The 20,603-nt window shown below is 38.2% G+C and overlaps 1 protein-coding gene across 2 annotated transcripts; it reads right to left on the bottom strand.

The window, feature by feature from the left end:
• Nucleotides 1-435: 435 nt before the first annotated feature.
• LOC108319958 (chaperone protein dnaJ 10) lies at nt 436-19,959 on the bottom strand. Of its 2 annotated transcripts, XM_017551276.2 has the most exons (10): nt 19,744-19,958; nt 19,214-19,273; nt 18,623-18,705; nt 18,306-18,465; nt 14,255-14,384; nt 9,625-9,783; nt 1,458-1,636; nt 1,288-1,368; nt 1,044-1,202; nt 436-882 (listed from the first exon to the last, which is right to left on the bottom strand). In XM_017551276.2, exons 1-10 carry the CDS (start codon nt 19,828-19,830, stop codon nt 772-774), a joined length of 1,209 nt encoding a protein of 402 aa, XP_017406765.1. In that variant the 5' UTR covers nt 19,831-19,958; the 3' UTR covers nt 436-771. The 2 variants fall into 2 exon arrangements, with proteins under 2 accessions (XP_017406765.1, XP_052725473.1); XM_052869513.1 differs by lacking the exon at nt 9,625-9,783 and having other exon boundaries at nt 19,744-19,959.
• Between the last annotated feature and the right edge of the window lie 644 nt (nt 19,960-20,603).

The following is a 20,603-nucleotide window of genomic DNA, read 5'->3' as shown; positions in this document are numbered from 1 at the left end:
ATCCCCTATAAGCCATTAGTTAAAAAATTATTTAACCTAACAAACAATAAGTTTTCCCCGTTCTGGGAGATTATATGCCCTCCCAACCGTAGCCATCTCCATACAGATTCAGTGGCTACCTTTTTGACAAAAAAAATCTTTAAGCAAGTTTACTACTGAAGATCTCGTAGACATTATTAATCAAAACCAAGATCATACTTCGCACTACAGCATTGGAGCGGTACGGGAGCCGGTATGAGTAAAACTACAACCCAAACATATGTAAAACTAAATTCAACAGACATGATATATATATATATATATATATATATATATATATATATATATATATATATATATATATATATATATATATATATATATATATATATATATAATGTCTGTTGAATTTAGTTTTACACAGGAATCCCCTCTAAAATGGATGCACACTACCTCTTATGAACAAAAGAAACTTAATGTAACCTAAGTGCTGGCACCCCAACAAAATACACTATTCCAAGTACATGGCAATCAATCACGGCCAGCTGGTAGTGATAACACTACTTTAAATTATCTTTTTTCATCTATGTATAGAATTATTAGACATGCAAAACCACACTGCACAATGCGGTCCCTGCCGAAAAGATACGATCTCCAGCACATAAAGGCACATTTGACAAGAGTGATACATACAATAACACACCCCGATACAGGCACATTCGACACGAGAATTACATACCCTCCCCACCCCCGCTCCCCCCCCAAAAAAAAACTGCACACGGGATATCAAATTCAATCCTTGGTGGTTGGAGTAGGTCTCTGGGCACCCGGTGGGGCGGTCGGCCTCGGAAAGTTGTAATCAAATTGCATGCCAGCGAAGTGCGGGGCCTCCACGTAGGGGCTCTACATTGTATCAAAACAAATATAACATGTCACTATAAATATATACATTCAAATAAATGAAATAGAAAAAAATTAGCCTAAATTGGATAGAAATAAATGCAATGACAGTAATCTAGCCAAATAAAAAGAAAGAATTAAAGGACCAGCGTGAAAAGTTGCACCTGGGATGCAAATGAAGTATCACTCGAAAAATCAGGACTTGAAGATTTGGGTGATGTACAAGGAGAACAAGCATCATTGCTGGTTTCACTTCCATTCAACTTGTGCACTGCCTTATTTGGTACACTTTCATTCTCGTTTCCATTGGCTGACTTAACCCTCTAAATTGGAATCGTGAATTCAAAATCATTATAATCAGTATACAATATTGCTAAAATTATATGAAGAATAGGAAAGAAATACCACCTGGAAGATTTTACCAAGAGTTTTCAACCCTTTAGCTCGTGCACGGAGTTCCTCTTTCTTGACACTGTTGTCTTGAAGTACCTAAAGCGAAGCATACTCGATAAATTAAACACAGCCAGCCCTTAAATCTACTTTATGCAATTAAGTGACATTGGCCTAGAAAAGACAACCATTTGACAAACACGGGAAAGAGTGGCTTCAATGTCCGCCACATTAAGCTTCCACAAAGAGTCAATCATTAATTTCTTGTGAGATTGCATGTATTCTTCAAGCTCTTCTTCAGTATAGTCCCCTTCTGAACTGAGTTGCTTTTTCATATCCTCCTGCAATTGGATTAAAGCAATTGCCCCTACAACCACAGCAAAGAAAAAAAATGATTAACCTCCGGCACAATGTTTTCACATTAGCAATTCATGTTTGCAGGCCCGAGAGCCAAAACAAAATCGATTAGTTAGAGACAAATAACAATCATTGAGTTATCACAGACCAAATAAAAGACTTGATATGGGGCTTATTGGGGAGAGAAAATATACCAGTACAAATGAAAAAAAAAAATCTCTAGTTAAAAGGAGTGGAAGAATATAACGTCTAGCTACCAGGATGAGAAAGAAGAGTTATGAAAGAGATTAGTAATTTCTAACATAGATACTATAGAGAGGCTTGCTTCTAATTAGGTGTTTTGTACACACAGTACTCTTATTTATAATGAAGAAAGGATATAATAATAAACAACAAAATCAATACCTAATAAAGAGAAGTACTTGGTAAGATATTTCCTTATCAAATCATACCATATCTCTCTACTTAATGTAGCAAATTTACATCTTTAACACTCTCAATTAGGCTGGAGCAAATGTCATTTAAGTCAAACTTGTTACCAAAACAGTAGCCCTTAAGGGATTTAGTGAACATGTCTGCAAGTTGACAAAGATAGTGATGATTTCTCTTGAAAGCACATTATTTCTACCAAAATGACAGACAATGTCTGTCTGTGTTAGGTCCATTCACAGAATGTCTGGATTTTATGCAATGTGAATAGAAGCTTGACTGTTGGATACGAGTTTCTTGAGTGCCTTCAAATTTTAATTGGTAGAGAGTTGCCTAAGATGTAATGTCACAAACAGCTAATGCATTGTGCGGTACTCAACTTTAGAACTGGAACTAGAAACTGTTTTTTGCTTCTTGCTCCTCAAGGGGATCAAATTACCTATGATGAGAACACGATGTCTAGAAGCGGACTTCCTATTTTATGGTGATCCTACCCAATCAGCGTCAAATTTGCAATTGCCTTTGCCCTCATATATTAATCCATGGCTTGGTGCGTTTTTTAGGTATTGAAGGAGTGGCAACTTTCCAATGACTATCACATGGATCCTTCAAGAATTGGCTAACCACACTAACTGCAAATGTGATGCCTGCCTCATGATAGTGAAGTGATCAAGTCCTTTTAATAGATGATATCTTTCAGGTTCTTTCCCTTTGCATTGAAAGAAACTTCACATTAGGCCACAAGAGTCACTTAGGCGACAATCAAGCATGTAGATACAATGATGATGTCTAAGGCATATTTCTACAGAGAAATGACAAAGTCATTAGATTCAAATTGACCATGGAGATGAGACTTTAGACGAAGGATCCCATCAAAATATTCATCACTGATAATGATATTATCAACATGTATAACAAGATAGATGTTAGCATCACTTGTTGCCATGGTATCCCCTTAGACTTAGGAATAGATACAATCCAAAATGAGATAAAGGAGTAATAGGATGGAGATACACCGTTACAAATGAGATTTAAAGCGTATTTGGGATTACGATTACAAGTGGACCAAATACCTTTGTGACGTACTGAAGGAAGATCATGTGCACGGAACAATGGTACAAGGACATTTGGAGCAAGTAATGATGTTGGAGGATCTGTTGGGTGATGTTGATCGAGCATGTGTTTGTCATGTGAGTACTGTAGGATGTTGAGGAATAGCAAGTGATGCTTGAACAGGAGCAACAAGTGGAGCTGGAGGTTCAGGTCAAACCTCTAGAACATCTTCAATGCTAGAAGAAAAGAAAAAAGTATTTTCAAAGAAAGTCATGACCAGATGTCGTTAAGGTTATAGAGAGAAACATTTGTAGCTCTCCTGGATACCAGATTAACCAAGAAAATACATTACAAAGATTTTGTAGATAGTTTATTTCTACCTTGAGTGAAATCATGAAAAAAAACATGTATTCTTAAAGACTCATAAGGGAATATGAAGGTCCTATTTAATATCCAATATAGAATTAGAAATATGATTATTTAGAAACGAGTAGGGCATGCAATTAAGTAACTGGCAGGTAGTAGGAATGACATCCCCAAAAATGTTGTGGGACATTACGCTGAAGAATTAATAGACCGTGCCATACCAATAAAAAGTGTGGCAACCTCATTGGTTGCACAAAGCTAGAGAAGCTCATGATATTTAGTGGTAGAGATAGCAATATCTGAGCAGTGACTTGGGCCACTGACTGAACCGGACTGCTCCCTAGCTTTGATTTGATACTTTGCTTCAACATGTCTCCTATTCTTAGAGAAGTTGCAATAGAGACCACGTCCACGACCACCACATCCTCCACAATGGTATAATTGTGAGACAAGGGCAAGAATCCCTACTAGGAGTGGAAGATGATTCAAAAGCATGTAAAATTAAGAGGTGAAATGATAGGTTTCCGATTAAGAAACCTATTCAAGAACCTCTAAAACACCTCTTAGGTACCAAGAAAACCAGAATGGGAAACAGAGCTGAATATTATTCACAAAGGTATTGTCTGTACAATCACAATAACAAGGGCTTAACCCCTTTCACAGGCTTAATCCTGTTAACAAACAAACTACCGAAAGTCCTTTAACTACTAACCCCTCCACTATTTATACAACCGTTATTCCCGCCCTTCCCAACTGCAATAAGCAGTTGGGTTGCTTAACTAACCATTTCTCTTCCTTCTCTCATAAACTCTCAAACTCTTCTCATTCCTAACATTGCCCTCTGCCTGAAGTTCAACCTTCCCCAAGGTTGAAATCGGGGTACTGTTCTTTGATAGCAACTTCATCTTCCCACGTTGCCCGTTCTTGTCCTCCTTCCTGCCATTCAATTAACAACTGTGACACGTCCTCTTCCCCTCTCTGCGTGACTCTCCTCCCCCGAATACTGATGGGCCAAAAAGAGGGTCCATCGGCCTGCAAGTCTGGAGGAAACTCCTTCTCCACTCTCTGCTCCCCTATTGCCTTCTTTAATTGTGAAACATAAAAGACAGGGTGTATGCGTGCTGTCTCCAGTAACTGAAGTTTATAGGCCACTGCTCCCACTCTCTGAATCACCTGAAATGGACCAAAAAATCTGGCTGCTAATTTCGGGTGAAGTCTGGTTGGCATGGAAGATTGTCGATGGGGTCTTATCTTCAAGTATACCCAATCACCCATTTCAACATTTGCAGGTCTCCTCCTTTTGTTGGCTTGTTTTACCATCAGCTCTTGTGCCCTTTCCAAGTGGAACTTCATCTGCTTTAAAGCTTCATCTCGTGTCTGCAACTCCTAATTCACTGCTTCTACCAATGATTCTCCCGGTATAAATAGGGATGGAGGTGGCCGCCCATAGACCGTTTCAAATGGTGTACACCGGATTGCTCCCTGATAACTGGTATTATACCAATACTCAGCCCAGGGTAAGACTGTCATCCATCCTTTCGGTTGTTCTGAACAGAAGCATCGAAGGTATCCCTCCAAAACACGATTTAGAACCTCTGTTTGGCCGTCTGTCTCGGGGTGATATGCGGTACTCATTTTCAATTGTGTACCCTGCCCTTTAAATAGCTCCTGCCAAAAAATGCTTAGGAAGAGGGGGTCCCGATCACTCACGATTGATTTCGGAATGCCATGCAACCTAACAATTTCCTTGATGAATAACTCCGCTACCATTCTAGCTGAATAAGGATGCTTGAGTGGTAGAAAATGACCGTATTTACTTAAGCGATCTACTACCACTAGTATAGCATCAAATCCCTGAGATTTTGGAAGCCTTACTATAAAATCCATGCTTAACTCTTCCCAAATGGCATTCGGAATTGGCAATGGTTGCAGCAGTCCTTGAGGAGAAGAGGACAAGTATTTGTGTTGCTGACACACCAAGCATCCCGCCACATACTCAGTTACCCTCTTCTTCATATCAATCCAATATAAGGATTGGGCCAACCTCCGATATGTTTTGTAAACACCCGAATGCCCCCCGTCTGCGTAACATGGAACTCCGCTAGCAACCTGGGAATCCATGTGGAATTGGCTGACAAAACCAACCTTCCTTTATAGTGTAACATGTCCTGCTCAATGGTATACGCTGGATGGGTATTTGGATCCCTCCTAAGATCCTCCATCACTTTCTTCAACCTGTCATCTTCCTCCACCTCTCTTAAGATCTCGCCAAAGTCCTGCCAATATGGCCTGACCATCACTCCCAATTCTTTTACCTCCTCCTTGTCTCCCTCCTCCCTCCTTGATAGGGCATCCGCCGCTCGGTTGGTAGCCCCTGCTTTGTATACTATCTCAAAATCGTATCCCAACAGTTTTGCAATCCAATTCTGTTGGTTTTGAGTAGTTATACGCTGCTCTAACAAGTGGCGAAGGCTCCTCTGGTCGGTATGCACCACAAATCTTTGCCCCAACAGGTAAGGCCTCCAATGCTGTATGACCAACACCAAAGCCATCAGTTCCTTCTCATAAATTGATTTGCTCAACGTCCCTGCTGATAACGTCTTACTAAAATAGGCAATGGGTCTTCCTCCCTGAGTCAAAACCGCCCCCACGCCCACACCCGAGGCATCACACTCTATGTGAAATGGTTGTTGGAAGTCTGGCAAAGATAACACTGGAGCTGTCGTGATAGCCCTCTTCAGTTGTTGCAAGGCTTCTTCAGCCCTTTCATTCCATAAGAACTCTCCTTTCTTCAGTAACTCAGTCAGGGGCTTGGCAATCTTCCCATAGTCTTTAACAAACCTCCTATAATAACCAGTTAAACCCAAAAATCCCCTCACTCCTTTTACCGTTTTCGGCCTGCTCCATTCAGTCACAGCTCTCACCTTCTCAGGATCCATCTCTACTCCCTTGCTTGATATAGCATGACCCAAGTATTTAATCTGAGTCCGCCCGAATTCACACTTCTTTCGGTTTGCCACCCAACTGTTCTACTCTAGAGTAGCCAACACAATAGCAACATGTTCAAGGTGCTCTCCCCATGTGGTGCTGTAAACCAATATATCGTCGAAAAACACCAAAACGTATTTCCTTAGATAAGGCTGGAAAAGGTTGTTCATGGCATTTTGGAATGTAGCTGGAGCGTTCGTAAGGCCGAAGGGCATTACCATAAATTCATAATGCCCTTGGTGTGTCCTAAAAGCCGTCTTCTCGACATCTTGCTCTCCCATACGGATTTGATGATAACCCGCTTTCAGATCAATCTTCGAAAAATAACAAGCCCCCCTCAACTCATCCAATAGCTCCTCAATTACCGGTATTGGGAATTTATCCAGCATCGTGGCACGATTCAACGCCCTATAGTCGACGCAAAACCTCCAACTGTCGTCTTTCTTCTTCACTAAGATGATAGGACTTGAGTAGGGACTATGGCTGGGTCTAATCACCCCTGTTTTGAGCATTTCCTTTACCTGCTGCTCTATCTCCCCCTTCATCACATGGGGGTCCCTGTAAGGCCTAACATTTACAGGATCCATGCCCTCTTTGAGAGGTATGTGATGCACCATGCCACGATCAGGAGGTAGCCCCACTGGATCCGCAAACACCCCCTTGTATTGGCTCAACAACAACTCCATTTATTTTCCTTGTTCTCTTGTTAAACTCTGACAGTTCTCACCTTCCTCCTTTGAATCTAAAGATCCAAACTCCCAGACCAACAACCAAATCTCTACCTCGGTCATTTTTAGTAAAGCACCCGGTTCCACCATCTTCCTTTCTAATGTTGGATCCCCCTGAATCCTTACCTTCCTCCCTAGCTGTTGGTATGCCATGGTCAATTTACTCCAGTCCAGGGTCACTTCTCCTAACTTCTCCAACCACTCCACTCCTAATATTACGTCCACCCCTCCTAGCTCAAACAAGTGGAACCTCTCTACCACTTCCACTTCGCCCAACACAATCTTCACCTTCTCACAGCAGCCCCGTGTTTTTTTTTTAGCCGTCTCCCAAGTTGACCCTGTAAGGCGGGGTATCAACCACTGTCATCCCCATTTCCTCCACTAACTCCTGGTGTATGAAGTTGTGACTGGCTCCACTGTCAATGAGAACCAGCACTTCTCGACCCCCTATGCTTCCTCTTAATTTCATTGTTTTAGGGGACGTCAACCCCCCTGCTGAAAAAGCTGATAACTCCATCTGGGATGGTCCATCTCATCCGTTGCTTCACTCCCATCTTCCTCCTCTTCTTCTGCCAGAATCAACATCCTCAATCCTCTTTCTGGACATCTATGACCTGGGCTAATTTAAGGTCCCCCACATCGGAAACACCTTCCCTCTTCCCTTCTTTTTATGAATTCCGAATAGGGTAAGTTTCGGACGCTTCTTCCTCTTCCCTCTACATTAGGCCTAGCAACACCACTTCCCTGGGTCGTCTCACGCCTGACCGACCCCACACTCTCCGCGGTCCCCCCTCGTCCCTGTACCTCGCGACTGAGTTCGCTTCTTGTGGCCACCCTCGCTGTCCCTCCCCAAACGTTCGAATTCTTGGTCGATTGTCCACCACCGATCTTCGATTGAGAACACAACTTTTGTACGTCCCGAGCGACACACATAGCAGTCATTAAATCTTGCGAGTCATGGGGCCTCACTAGATCGCTCACCTCCTCTTGCAGCCCTGCCATAAAGTAACCCAAGAGTTGTTCCTCCGGAATCCTCGTCGTCTGCCCCACCAACACTTCGAAATCCCCAACATACTCGCTCACTGCCCCTACTTGTTTAATGGCGGCCAATCTCTCATAGACGGACCCTCGTCCTCCTTCTCCAAATCTGATCACCAACGCTCTCTTCAACCCTTCCCAAGATCTGTTCTTTGTGTTTTCTCTCCAAAAGCGAAACCAGTACGCTGCATACCCTTCCATACTGATGAACGCCAACTGTACTTTCTCGTCCTCGGCCACCTTCTGCACCTCAAAGAATTTCTCTGCTCTACTTATCCAAATCAATGGGTCGCCCCCTTCAAACCCCGGTAATTCTACCCGTTTCCTCCAATTGGGAGGGCCTTCTAGATTTCCTTCCCCTCTTCGCTCCCTATCTCCTTCGATTCCGCCACAGTTGTCGTTCACGGACGACTCACTGGCCCTTTGGCGATTTCCATTTGGATCGCGGTTGCGATCCCCCAGCATCTTCAGGATCGCCTGGATATCCTGCCTCATTGCTTCGTAGTTTTGTCTCAAAACCCCTGCATCTGCCTTTGTCTCTGCCACGGCGATCTCCACCGCCTCTAACTGACCTTCAACCGCCAATACTCTTCCCTCCATCACGCATGCACGTCACTCCTCCAATTGGGATCCGGCAGGTCGGACCAATTGATAGGTTTCCGATTAAGAAACCTATTCAAGAACCTCTAAAACACCTCTTAGGTACCAAGAAAACCAGAATGGGAAACAGAGCTGAATATTATTCACAAAGGTATTGTCTGTACAATCACAGTAACAAGGGGTTAACCCCTTTCACAGGCTTAATCCTGTTAACAAACAAACTACCAAAAGTCCTTTAACTACTAACCCCTCCACTATTTATACAATCGTTATTCCCGCCCTTTCCAACTGCAATAAGCAGTTGGGTTGCTTAACTAACCATTTCTCTTCCTTCTCTCATAAACTCTCCAACTCTTCTCATTCCTAACATGAAACAATTGCTTTTGGACTGTCACAGGTGGGAGCAGTTGGTCACGATAAATCTGATTTTGATTTGCTGCAAGATCAGGTGGAAGTCCAACAAACCGAGAAGACTTGTACATGTTGGTTGTGAAAAGTAATATAAATAGATCATCCATTTTGTTTGATAAAACTCACACAAGCACATCCGTAATACAGTTTTTCATTTTTTACATGAATTGTACTTTGCCACAAGCATAGGTTCACCGTTTTACCAAAGCCTTTATGGGTGGTCAATTCACTCCACGAAGCCCAAAGAAACACCCAACATCCAAAATAAGATAGTAAAATAAAGATAAAACTCACACAAGCTCATCCAAAATACTGTTTTTCATTTCTTACATGAATTGTACCGTATCACACAGCCTGGAGAGGCTTTAAAATAAAAGTTGCTCACCTGTTGCTGCTGTAACTTGAGATTTAATAGAATGCCCTTTGTTTCTAAACCATTCAGCAATAAAAGGCACACCTAAATAAATTGCTTTCTTCCCTAGCTCTTTTGCTGCCTGCCTTGCGTATATGTAGCCAATGGTATTCAACATATCAATCCCATAAGCTGTATAATGACAACTGAATAATTCAGAAACAGCACCGTAACAGTCCTGGTAATGTTATTTTGATATTCAAATACTCGAGATTAGACAAATGACGTAAAGTCAGTCTTTTAACCATATCATGATGGGTAAACAATAAAGCAATTAATTTCAATGACTTTTACAGCCACAGATTGATGTGACCAAAAAACTTGATATTGAAGTAAAGAAGATTTAGAGTGAATTTGAGAGAGTATTTACCCCTCTATGAGGTTTTCATATTTATAGTTGTTTGGGATACATTAGATACAATGGATGAGAGAAAAGAAGAGAACTCTAGAAGATGCTCATAGGAACTAGGTCTAAAGCGTGCTCCTAGGTATTAGTTCCAACACACAATACAATAAATCCTACTTAAGACTATTTATTTTGTTAAAATGTTCTCAAAAAATTAGGATGATTGATTCCTAATTATTAGGTGCTTTTATTACAGTTAATTATGTAAAATAGTATAAATACATATTGTTTGGTCTGCATTAGACACACAATACATTCAGAACATATACAATTTTATATGGCATCAATAGGGTTTCAATCTTGGATCTTTTTTTTTTCCGGGTGAATGGTCCCTGCAACCACTGTGTGCCCCTTTTATTTGTCACCGAGCGTCCTTTTCCTCCGGTGACCACCTTGATCAAGATCTTCTCCCTCCAACGACCACCATGCTTCATTCGCTGCTTTGAACATATGCTACATGAAGCCCACATGCGTGACCTTTTCCTGGTGCGTCCATCTCAAGCTCTTGTCACTGCTTGTGTTTTTCTCACTGTTCCGGCACTACCCACTTGCTAGTGTGCCTGCTGCCTCCTTCCTCACACCCAGGCGCCCCTTTTTATCCCATGGCTTCTGAAAGCTCACACTCAAGTACCTCCTCTACAATTACTTTTACAACTATTTCGTTGATTCCAAGTGAAAAACTGACCAAGATGAGCAACTATAGCTCCTAGGCTGCTGCTGTCTAGCTATGGTTTCGGGGTCAAGGCTGTGCCGACCACTTGACCAAACAGACCAAAGACATTCCTCGCAATGATCAAGCCCAATGGATGCAAATAGATGCCTCCTTGTGTAGAGTTTTTTGGCTCTCCATTGATGTCAAATTGCAGCGTCAATACCACACTTTTACTACTTGTTATGATGTGTAGAACAAAGCCAAGAGAGTATTCTCCAATGATGTTCATCGCCTTTACAATGTTGTCTCCAACCTTATCACTATGAAGCTGAAAATCATGATATATAGACATATCTTGGTAAGCTCGATCGCTTAATTGCTGATTATATAGACAATTACTTCGCCTTTTAATTCCTCACATGTTAGGTCACTCTCTTGTGCTTCTAACTGATTCCTCTGCTTTTTACTCCCAATCTTCCTACCGGTTGAATGAAGGGGAAATTGGGGTGGATATCATGGTCAATACCCTTGTTGCAAGTTTTATCAACGCCCTCTGCTTTTTTGCCTTAGTTCACTTTGATATTTGGGATCCTAGTCGTGTCTGTTCTACTTTGGGTTTTTATTACTTAGTTACTTTCATAGACGATTTCTCCCGATGTACTTGTTTATTCTTAATGAAAAATCATTTTGATGTTTTTTCTATATTCCAGGTTTCTCGACTGAAATTCAAAATCAATTTGGCACCTCTATTAAAATTTTATGCATTGACAATGCTCGTGAATATATGTCTTCCCAATTTCAGTTTTTTCTGAGTTAACAAGGTATCTTCCATCAAACATCTTGCTCTCACACACCACAACAGAATGGTGTCACCGAAAGAAAAAATCGACATTTTGTTGAAATTACCCGTACCCTTCTTCTTCACCACAATATTACTCTTCAATTATGGGGAGATGCCATTTTGACAACATGTCATTTGATCAACCACATACCTTCCTTCATCCTTAATAATTAGGTTCCTTACTCTTTCTTATATCCAACACAAGATCTTTACTCCATTCCTCTTCGTGTCTTTGGTTACACATGCTTTGTGCATGACCTTACTTTAGGTAAAGATAAACTTTTTGTCAAATCTCTCAAATGTATTTTCTTGGTTACTCACGCCTTCAGAAGGACTATTGTTGTTTTTGTCCTCAACTTCAACACTATATAGTTTCCGCTGATATCACCTTATTTGAGACTACACCTTCTACACTTCAACTATATTGGATGTCAATCTTATAGTAGAATCTTCAGAAGTCTCGCCTGTTGCGACTCATGTAATTGTTTCTCCCCAACGTTCTTTGCTTCAATACAACTGACGAGTTTAAACTTCAATTTTGACTCACTATACTAATCCTCAAGCATCATCTCCTGCTCCAACCATCCCTCCACCCATGCCTCCTACACTTGGAACTTCCTATTGCGATACGAAAAGGTATTCTTTCCTCTCGTAATCCTAACACTCTTCATACTTTTACCATTACTTATGATGGTTTGTCTCCATCCTATTTCTCCTTTGTTTCTTCTTTGGAATCTGTGTGTTTTCCTAAGAATACAGGTGAAGCCATGGTTGATTGCGGCTAGCGTCAGGTAATGGTAGAGGAGATGGCAGCCTTACATTCCAATGGTACCAGGGAACTTATTCCTTTACCACCTGGCAAGCAAATTGTTGGTTGTCGCTGGGTTTATATAGTGAAAATTGGACCTGATGGTCATATTCATCGGTTAAATGCTCGCGTGGTCACCAAAGGATATGCATAGATTTTTGGTCTAGATTATTTGGACACCTTCCTCTCTGGCCAAGAAAGCTTTTGTGCATCTCTTTCTGGCTATGGCTACTATTCATCATTGGCCTTCATCAACTAGATATTAAAAATGCATTCTTACATGGTGAATTGCAGGAAGTTTATATGGATCAACCCCGTGGTTTTCTTGCTCCCGACGATTCTCGTCTTGTTTGTAAGCTTCAACAGTCTCTATGGTTTGAAGCAATCTCCTCGATCTTAGTTTGGTCGTTTTAGTTTGTCTTGATTCAGTTTGGCATGACCAAGTGTGAGGTTGATCATTCTATCTTCTTCTTTCATTCCTTTACTGGCAAGTGCATTTACATTCTTGTTTATGTTCATGACATTATCATCAGGGGTGATGATGAGATTGGAATTTGACAACTCAAAGAGCACCTTTCACATCAATTTCATACTAAAAGATTTAGGCCTTCTAAAATAATTCTTAGGCATTAAGGTTGCTCAATCTGCTTCTGGAATTGTCATTAATCAACATAAGTATGCCCTGGACATTCTTACTAAATATGCTTTGCTTGATTGTCGTCCTTGTGATACTCCTACGGATCCCAATATCAAGTTTCTTCTGGATCAGGGGTTGCCATTGAAAGACCTAGAAAGATATTGTCGCCTGGTAGACAAGCTCAATTATCTCACCATCACCAGACCTGACATCACTTTTGCGATTAGTATGGTAAGCTACTTTCTAAAAGCTCCTTGTGATAGCCATTGGGATACTGTAACATGTATTCTTTGATACATAAAAAATGCTCCAGGACAAGGATTATTGTACGAAGACAAAGGCAGTACTAAGATCACTTGTTACTCTGATACGGATTGGTAAGGATCACCATCAAATAGAAGATTCACTTATGGGTATTGTGTCTTATCAAAGGAAACCTTATCTGATGGAGAAGCAAGAACCAAAATAAGTTGTCAGATCTAGCGCAAAAGTAGAATATCGTGCTATGGCAACATCCACTTGTGAGCTTATGTGGCTTAGGCAACTACTACTACTCCTAAAAGTAGGGGACATCCATGAAACAAAGTTTATTTGTGACAATCAAGCTGCACTTCAAATTGCATTAAACACGATCTTCCATGAAAGAATTAAACACATTGAAATTGACTGTCAATTTGTAAAAAAAAAAAAGTGTCTGACATATTCACCAAGTCCCTTAGAGGCCCTCGGATTGAGTACATTTGTAACTAGTTTGATACATATGACATATATGTTCCAACTTGAGGAAGAGTGTTAGAATGTAACTAGTTGTTACAGATTTGTAACCATTACATAATCTAGGAAATTAGGATGATTAATTCCTAATTATTAAGTGTTTTTATTATAATTGATTCGGTAAAATAGTATAAATACATACTTTGTGGTCACATTAGACACGTAATACATTTAGAACATATACAATTCTATATATTCTATGACAACTGAATAATTCAGAAAAAGCACTGTCACAGTCTTGGTAATGTTATTTTGATATTCAAATACTCCAGATTAGACAAATGATGTAAAGTCAATCTTTTAACCATATCATGATGGGTAAACAATAAAGCAATTAATTTCAATGAATTTTACAGCCATAGATTGATATGACCAAAACAGCACCAAAATGGGATGTATCCATGAATTGATAATGTAATTTTGCATCAATAGAATGTTTTCATCCTCATGTCTGCCTGTCTGAAATTATTATTTGGTAACAGTACCTGCATTGGATAGCCGGGCTACTTCAGCTTCTGCATGATTAAAAAACTCCTCTTTGTTTCCTTGGAGATATTGGTTGAGTCTATTTTTCAATATCTCTGCAAGCTTTTCTTCTCTTTCCTTCTGAACAACCTATAGCAAGAACAAATCTGTCAAAACAGCAATCACAAAAAAACTGCACCTAAAACATGATAAATATTTAATTCCTTCAAGATGACCATGTCAAACTTTTGGAAATGAAACAAAGATGGAATATCTATTTCTCACATAAAAATTTTGTTGTTCAAAAAGAAAATTAATTAAGTGCAAGAGATGTTGAAATTGGGTATCTGAAACACTCCCCTCAACCTAAAACACATAGTGGAATGTGCTCAACTTGTAACAAATATAATCAACCCATGGTCTTCTTAGAGACATGGTGAGTATGTTAGGGAACTACTCACTAGAGTTGACAAATCTAGTGATGTCTCCATACTCTAGTTTTTCACTTATGAAATGATAATCCACTTCAATATGACTGATTTTCTCATGAAAGATAGGATTAAATGCGTGCAATGTTGGCTGGTTGTCTCATACAAGGTGCGTTTGAGATTTGATTCTACAAATTTTAGTTCTTCAAGGAGTTGCTTTAACCATATGCGCTCACAAGTGACTAATTTCATTGCCCGTATTTTGTTGCTGCAATTGATCATGCAACAACATTTTGTTTCCTAGTTTTCCGCACTATTAAATTACCTACAATAAGAAAGTGGAACCATGAAATGGAATGTCTATTGCTTGGTTAGTTAGTGTTAAGAAGTGGACTTTAAGCCTAACTCAACCCTACAAAACCGGCTTGTAAGGTGAGGTTAGCACCCACTTATATATTATAAATTGGCCTTATCTCTAGTCAATGTGAGAATTCCAACACACCGCCACACACCGAGGTATAGACATTAATGGGTGGTCCAATAACGACCAAATAACGGATGGAACAACATGCCCAACAAACAACAAATATCGCTAGGATATGCTTTAACCAGGCTCTGATACCATGTTAAGAAGTGTACTTTAAGCCTAACTCAACCCCAAAAAACCGACTCGTAAGATAAGGTTCGCATCCACTTATATAATATAAATTGGTCTTATCTCTAGTCGATGTGAGACTTCTAACAATTAGCCCACCTAGTTAGCGTCATGATACCCAACCATTTGAGTATTTCACTTATCCTCAAAAATGAGGCCTTTTCCAAGAGTCTTCTTAATATACTGTAGGGCCCGCACAACCACATTTTGATAAGGGGAGTTCGAAAATTGGCTAACAATGTTCACTACAAAAGCGGCCAGGACAAGGTAATTTAGTTTACCAACTAATCTTCTGATCTCTAATGATCAGAATATGGCTCTCCTTGGTCAAGAATAAGTTTGACACTCACATCCATCAATATGTTCACAGGCAATGTCGCCCACGTATACAATGCAATAGATACAACCTTTGGGAGAATGACGATAAAACAAAGAATTATTAGCATCATCCTTGATAATTTAGCCGTCCACTCAAACCTGTTTGGCTGCCAAGTATGACATTGTTAGCCTTTCTTGATGGTGACACACAAGCATTGTATAGAGTGCCTGCATTAGTTTGTTGCTAAAAAATATAGTATTGTGACATAGAGAAGGCTGCTATTTTGAATATTAAATACAAACTAAATAATACACTCTTATAAATTAGAATATACAACTTGGAGAGCGAAATTCTTAAGACATGTTTGATTTCTTTCTCTCTTTTTGGTTTAAAAATTCTTTTCTAAATTAAGTTACCCACTCAACAAGTGTTCCCAAAATCTACTAACTTCTGCAAAAGCTTTCCAAAACAAGTGTTTCAAAAACCAGAAACCATAAACATCTAGAAGATTTTCTCTCATTCTCTTGTTTGTTTTCTAGTCCTAGTGCAAGAGTGTGGGTGGTGAGGAATAAGCTGCATGATTTTGAATAGATTTATTAAAAATTTTAAAAACTAAGAACAGTTAATGAAAATAGAAATTAAACACATTCTTAATCGCTAAATTAGACATTTATAACATTCTTTTTTCTATCATTTAGATGTGCATTTAACAAATTTTCCTCACAAGTAGTCAATTTAACTAATCAAAACTTCTCTTATCGTAATCTACCAGCATTTAATCATTGTGTGCTTGATCTTCTTAATCACCTATAATTTTGAATCTACAACTGTCTTCTATCTCTATGTCAAATAAAACAATTTGAAGAATTATTAAAAATAACATCAATAATTTACACTGTTCACTGCAGATCTATAATATAAAGTACATATTCAAATACATATACTTAGATGAAATCTAATTATAACATAATATGCAGATTAAAAAAATATTTATTATCATTTTTATATTAAATAAAAATAAACATCTATCTTGTTCAATGCACAAATTAAAATTGTCAAGCTCACAAGTCAACTCCAAAGAGTTTATGCTTTAAGGGAGAAAATTTTAGTTGACTCATCAAACTCTTTTTTGGGCTCTCGCCATCTTGTATAAACTTTTGAATCAAGATGCAATTCAACCAGTCTAAAATCAAATGTAATCCCACCCTCAATTAACCATGGCGATAGTGTTCTATTATGGTGGTACACCATTTCTAAAGTCAGCTAATAAGGCTCATATCAATTACACAAATTGATGAAATCCACACCAATTTGTCTTCTGCGAATGAGTGGAAGCTCAGTTCTATCAAACCATCAATAACTAGCCATCCTTCTTTTGACATTATAATAATTTCAAAACACACATCAATCTTGAACTCAGACATCACAAGAACCCACTGTTGTGAAGGAGAAACGATGCCCACAAAGTAAAGGGCTTCAGACAAACAATCCGAAATAAGCTATTTCGTCTCAATATGGAATACTTTCTAGAGAATCACTATTACATCCTTCTAATATAACATGTTGAAAAACCAAATGTAAGTATAATTTGCCACATTTTAATAACACCAAGGCTAGACCTTAGTATTGGAATCAGATGACAAATTGTCATTTTTAAAGGGGTGCAAATCTATGTGAGTGTACAGTTAAGAATTGTGATAAGGGGGTACTGCAAGAATAAAAAACAGAGCACACTATGAAGAATGTATAAAAAGTGGAAGAAAATAGGGAAAGAAAAAAAAAATGGACTAAAGAATAAAACAAAAGAAAAATACAGGAAGAAAAAAAAAACAGGTTAACGGCCTTTGGAAAAAGTGGCAACAGTTCACGGAGCCTGCGTTGTTCTGGAAATTGGCAAATCATCGGTGCGGCAACATACTGGTTATTTAACAGCACTGGCAACAACCAAACTGCTATTCATAGTGCCTCTAATCCTAATTTTCACCAAAGAAGCATATGAAGGCTGATTGTCATTTTGGGCACGAGAATTCACAGGATCTTCTCGTTACTGGACATATGCAAAACAGAGAACAACATGTGCCCATGTTCACCAAATACTAAAAAAAAATTAGAACATCGTTACTAGCTAACATCTATGCTCTAATTTGAAATGTTAAAATAGTAACCAGATTATTGTGTTAATAGGTTCTTTCTTATACAAGTCCTAATATCTAGCAGTACAGAGTTAGTACTTCCTATTCTTATTTTTTCACAGTAGAGTTAATCCCCCTAGCAATGCTGTCGATACAAAAACTCAGACATAGAAATTGGGAGAGATTGCTTTGTGAAGTTTGCATATCAGTAGCAACTGGTTATCCTCGTAAGAATCATTGTCAAAACAAAAAACAACTAGGTAAGACTAGACTATTAGTGGGTGGATAACCAGTTAAAACATGTATGGTCACATTAAGAATCCTAAGATAACTAGTGGCAGGTGATATGTATACATAACAATAGATAAGTGTCATAAGGGAATACAGTTTTTATAGATGATATGTATATTTTAAGAATTTTAGATATTCAAGAATGCAGTTTTTTATACAGATCTTTCTTATATTTCTAAAAAGATACGTACATAAGGAAAAAAAGTAGTCACAAGAGAATACAGTGAGAAAACCATATTATTATACCCTCATTTTCTCTTGCAACTTTTTAGTATCAAATTGTTCTCCTTCAGTAAAAAAGTCCATTGAAGCCATTGATGCCATGGCTAACTGGCCTATATACTCCTCAAAAAGCTCACTACCGAAAAGCATTGCAAAGATTGCCGCAGGATCAATAATTGCTTCCCTGAAAATAATGAATAAAAGACATAAACCAGCACAAGAGATTGATTTTATAAAAAAAAAATGCTCTAAAATTCATTAAGAAATTACAAATTTCCACATCCTATCATGCTTGATATTCAACTATTAAGTAAAATCTTAATTCAAAAAAGGAAACTAACGTTGAAATTCCTGATTTTCCGTGAGCATCATAAGCTTGCCTTTGAGATGGGTCACTCAGAACTTGGTAAGCTTCACCTAAAACCTAAAACCAGAGTATCAAACATATAGGGATAACTACTTAACAATATTAAAATTGTAGCTCTACATGATATATAGTTAAAAACAGATGAATTAAGAATAATGATATGAATGCAGCATGGTATTACTTATTTTGTTGAAGGCAGGTTTGACACATGCAATGGAAAAATTGACAATAAAAGACAGCAGAATAATATAAAACTCCATAAAAATTATAAGCATTTGGTGGTGGATATGATATTCAACAAATCAAATTCCAATAGGTGAATTCCAAGATATGAGTTGTAGGTTGACTGGTAATAGAATGACAGAATGCAAGTTATGTGATGTTTAACATGAACACTATATAGAGAAATGTGGTTGTTGATTTAATATTCAACAATTATATTTAGATCATTAAATAATTTTAGAGAGGAAAGTTCTGTTTATCAATTAACTAGACAATCCAGGTAGGATGACATTCAGTGCCCTTAAAATTTAAATAGTCCTAAACTGAAATACGATATTCTTGCCTGAAAATTTTGGGCAGCAAGAGGGTCATTTGGATTTTTATCTGGATGCACCTGCCTTGCCTGCACATCAGGTATTGAAGAAAAGGTATAAATAACATAATCAAACCACTTGGTTTTGTTTTAAATTTTGGTAATAGAAGACAACCATTAAAACAGTATGAAGTTATATTCAGATTTCCAAAGTTAGATTGCTATTGGATGTACAAGCATTTCAGCTTCATCGTATATAAGTTTACCTAGCATTATATAGAGCAAGCCACCATCGTGAGTTCAAATCTCATTTTGAATTCAACAAAATGGACAGATCCAGTCATAGGACTACGCATCTACTAGTTTTTGTCTATTTAAACTGCAAAATGGGATTACACTGATCTATTGAGGTTTAAGATAGCTTACAAAGCAAAATTGTTATGTAGGTCAGTGTAATACAGTATAATTGGGTCAAATAATCAATATTTTAGTTGTATTAATGGATACGGGAGAGAAGAAATACCCAAATAAGAATAAAGATCGAAAAATTATACTGTTACCTTCATGTAATAGGCTTTCTTAATCTCGGCTTCGGATGCCGTGGGGATGACTCCCAGCACGTCATAGTATTCAGTCTCCTTCACCATCTCAAAGCCCAGTTGATTGATCTTCCAACGAGAAAAACCCTGGAATTTTTAGATTTTCGCTAAACTGGGAGTCGGGAAGACGACAAATGAGCTATGAAATATAGTACTCCCAGTTGATGACTTATTCCAAGACAAGACCAAATGGCCTTGTCCTAAATTAATTTTAACTATTTCTCAAAATTAAAAAAAAAATTAATGAAAGTATTAAAGAAACTGATATTCATTATTATTTTGAATTTATGTTATCTTTATCCACTCAATCCTTTTATATCCATGTTACAAATTTACTATTTAACAAACTAAAACTGAACTATTTTAGTTTGAAACAAAATTTGTTATATAATTTAAAATTAGATTTATAAATTAATTTATTAAAATTATATATTCTTGTAATACTTTTAAATTTATTATTTAAATTAATCACATCGGTTGCCCATGCAGTGCAGAGCTATTCAGAAAATAAATTACCCACCATTTACTATTAAATTAAGACATAAATAATTTCATCATGTAATATCTATGGGTGCAGCAAGGAAACATGGCTCCGAGAAGCAATGACATTTGTATACGGGTATTTATAGTATTTAGGGAGTCTGCTTCTTTCTCGACCTTCAACCCTTCTCTTTATATTTTCAAGTGCACCGTTGTATCCTTTAATAAATATAAAAGATAAAAAATAGATGAACATTAGTTATTATTTTCCAAATGTCACTTAATTCTACACATATATTTACTATCATCCTGTATCTAAAGTCCATTCATATTCATATGTA

This window comes from Vigna angularis, chromosome 10 (assembly GCF_016808095.1).
Source record: "Vigna angularis cultivar LongXiaoDou No.4 chromosome 10, ASM1680809v1, whole genome shotgun sequence".
Lineage (NCBI taxonomy): Eukaryota > Viridiplantae > Streptophyta > Magnoliopsida > Fabales > Fabaceae > Vigna > Vigna angularis.
Note: the sequence above shows the minus strand (reverse complement) of the source record. Positions and strands in the feature narration are given on the sequence as shown.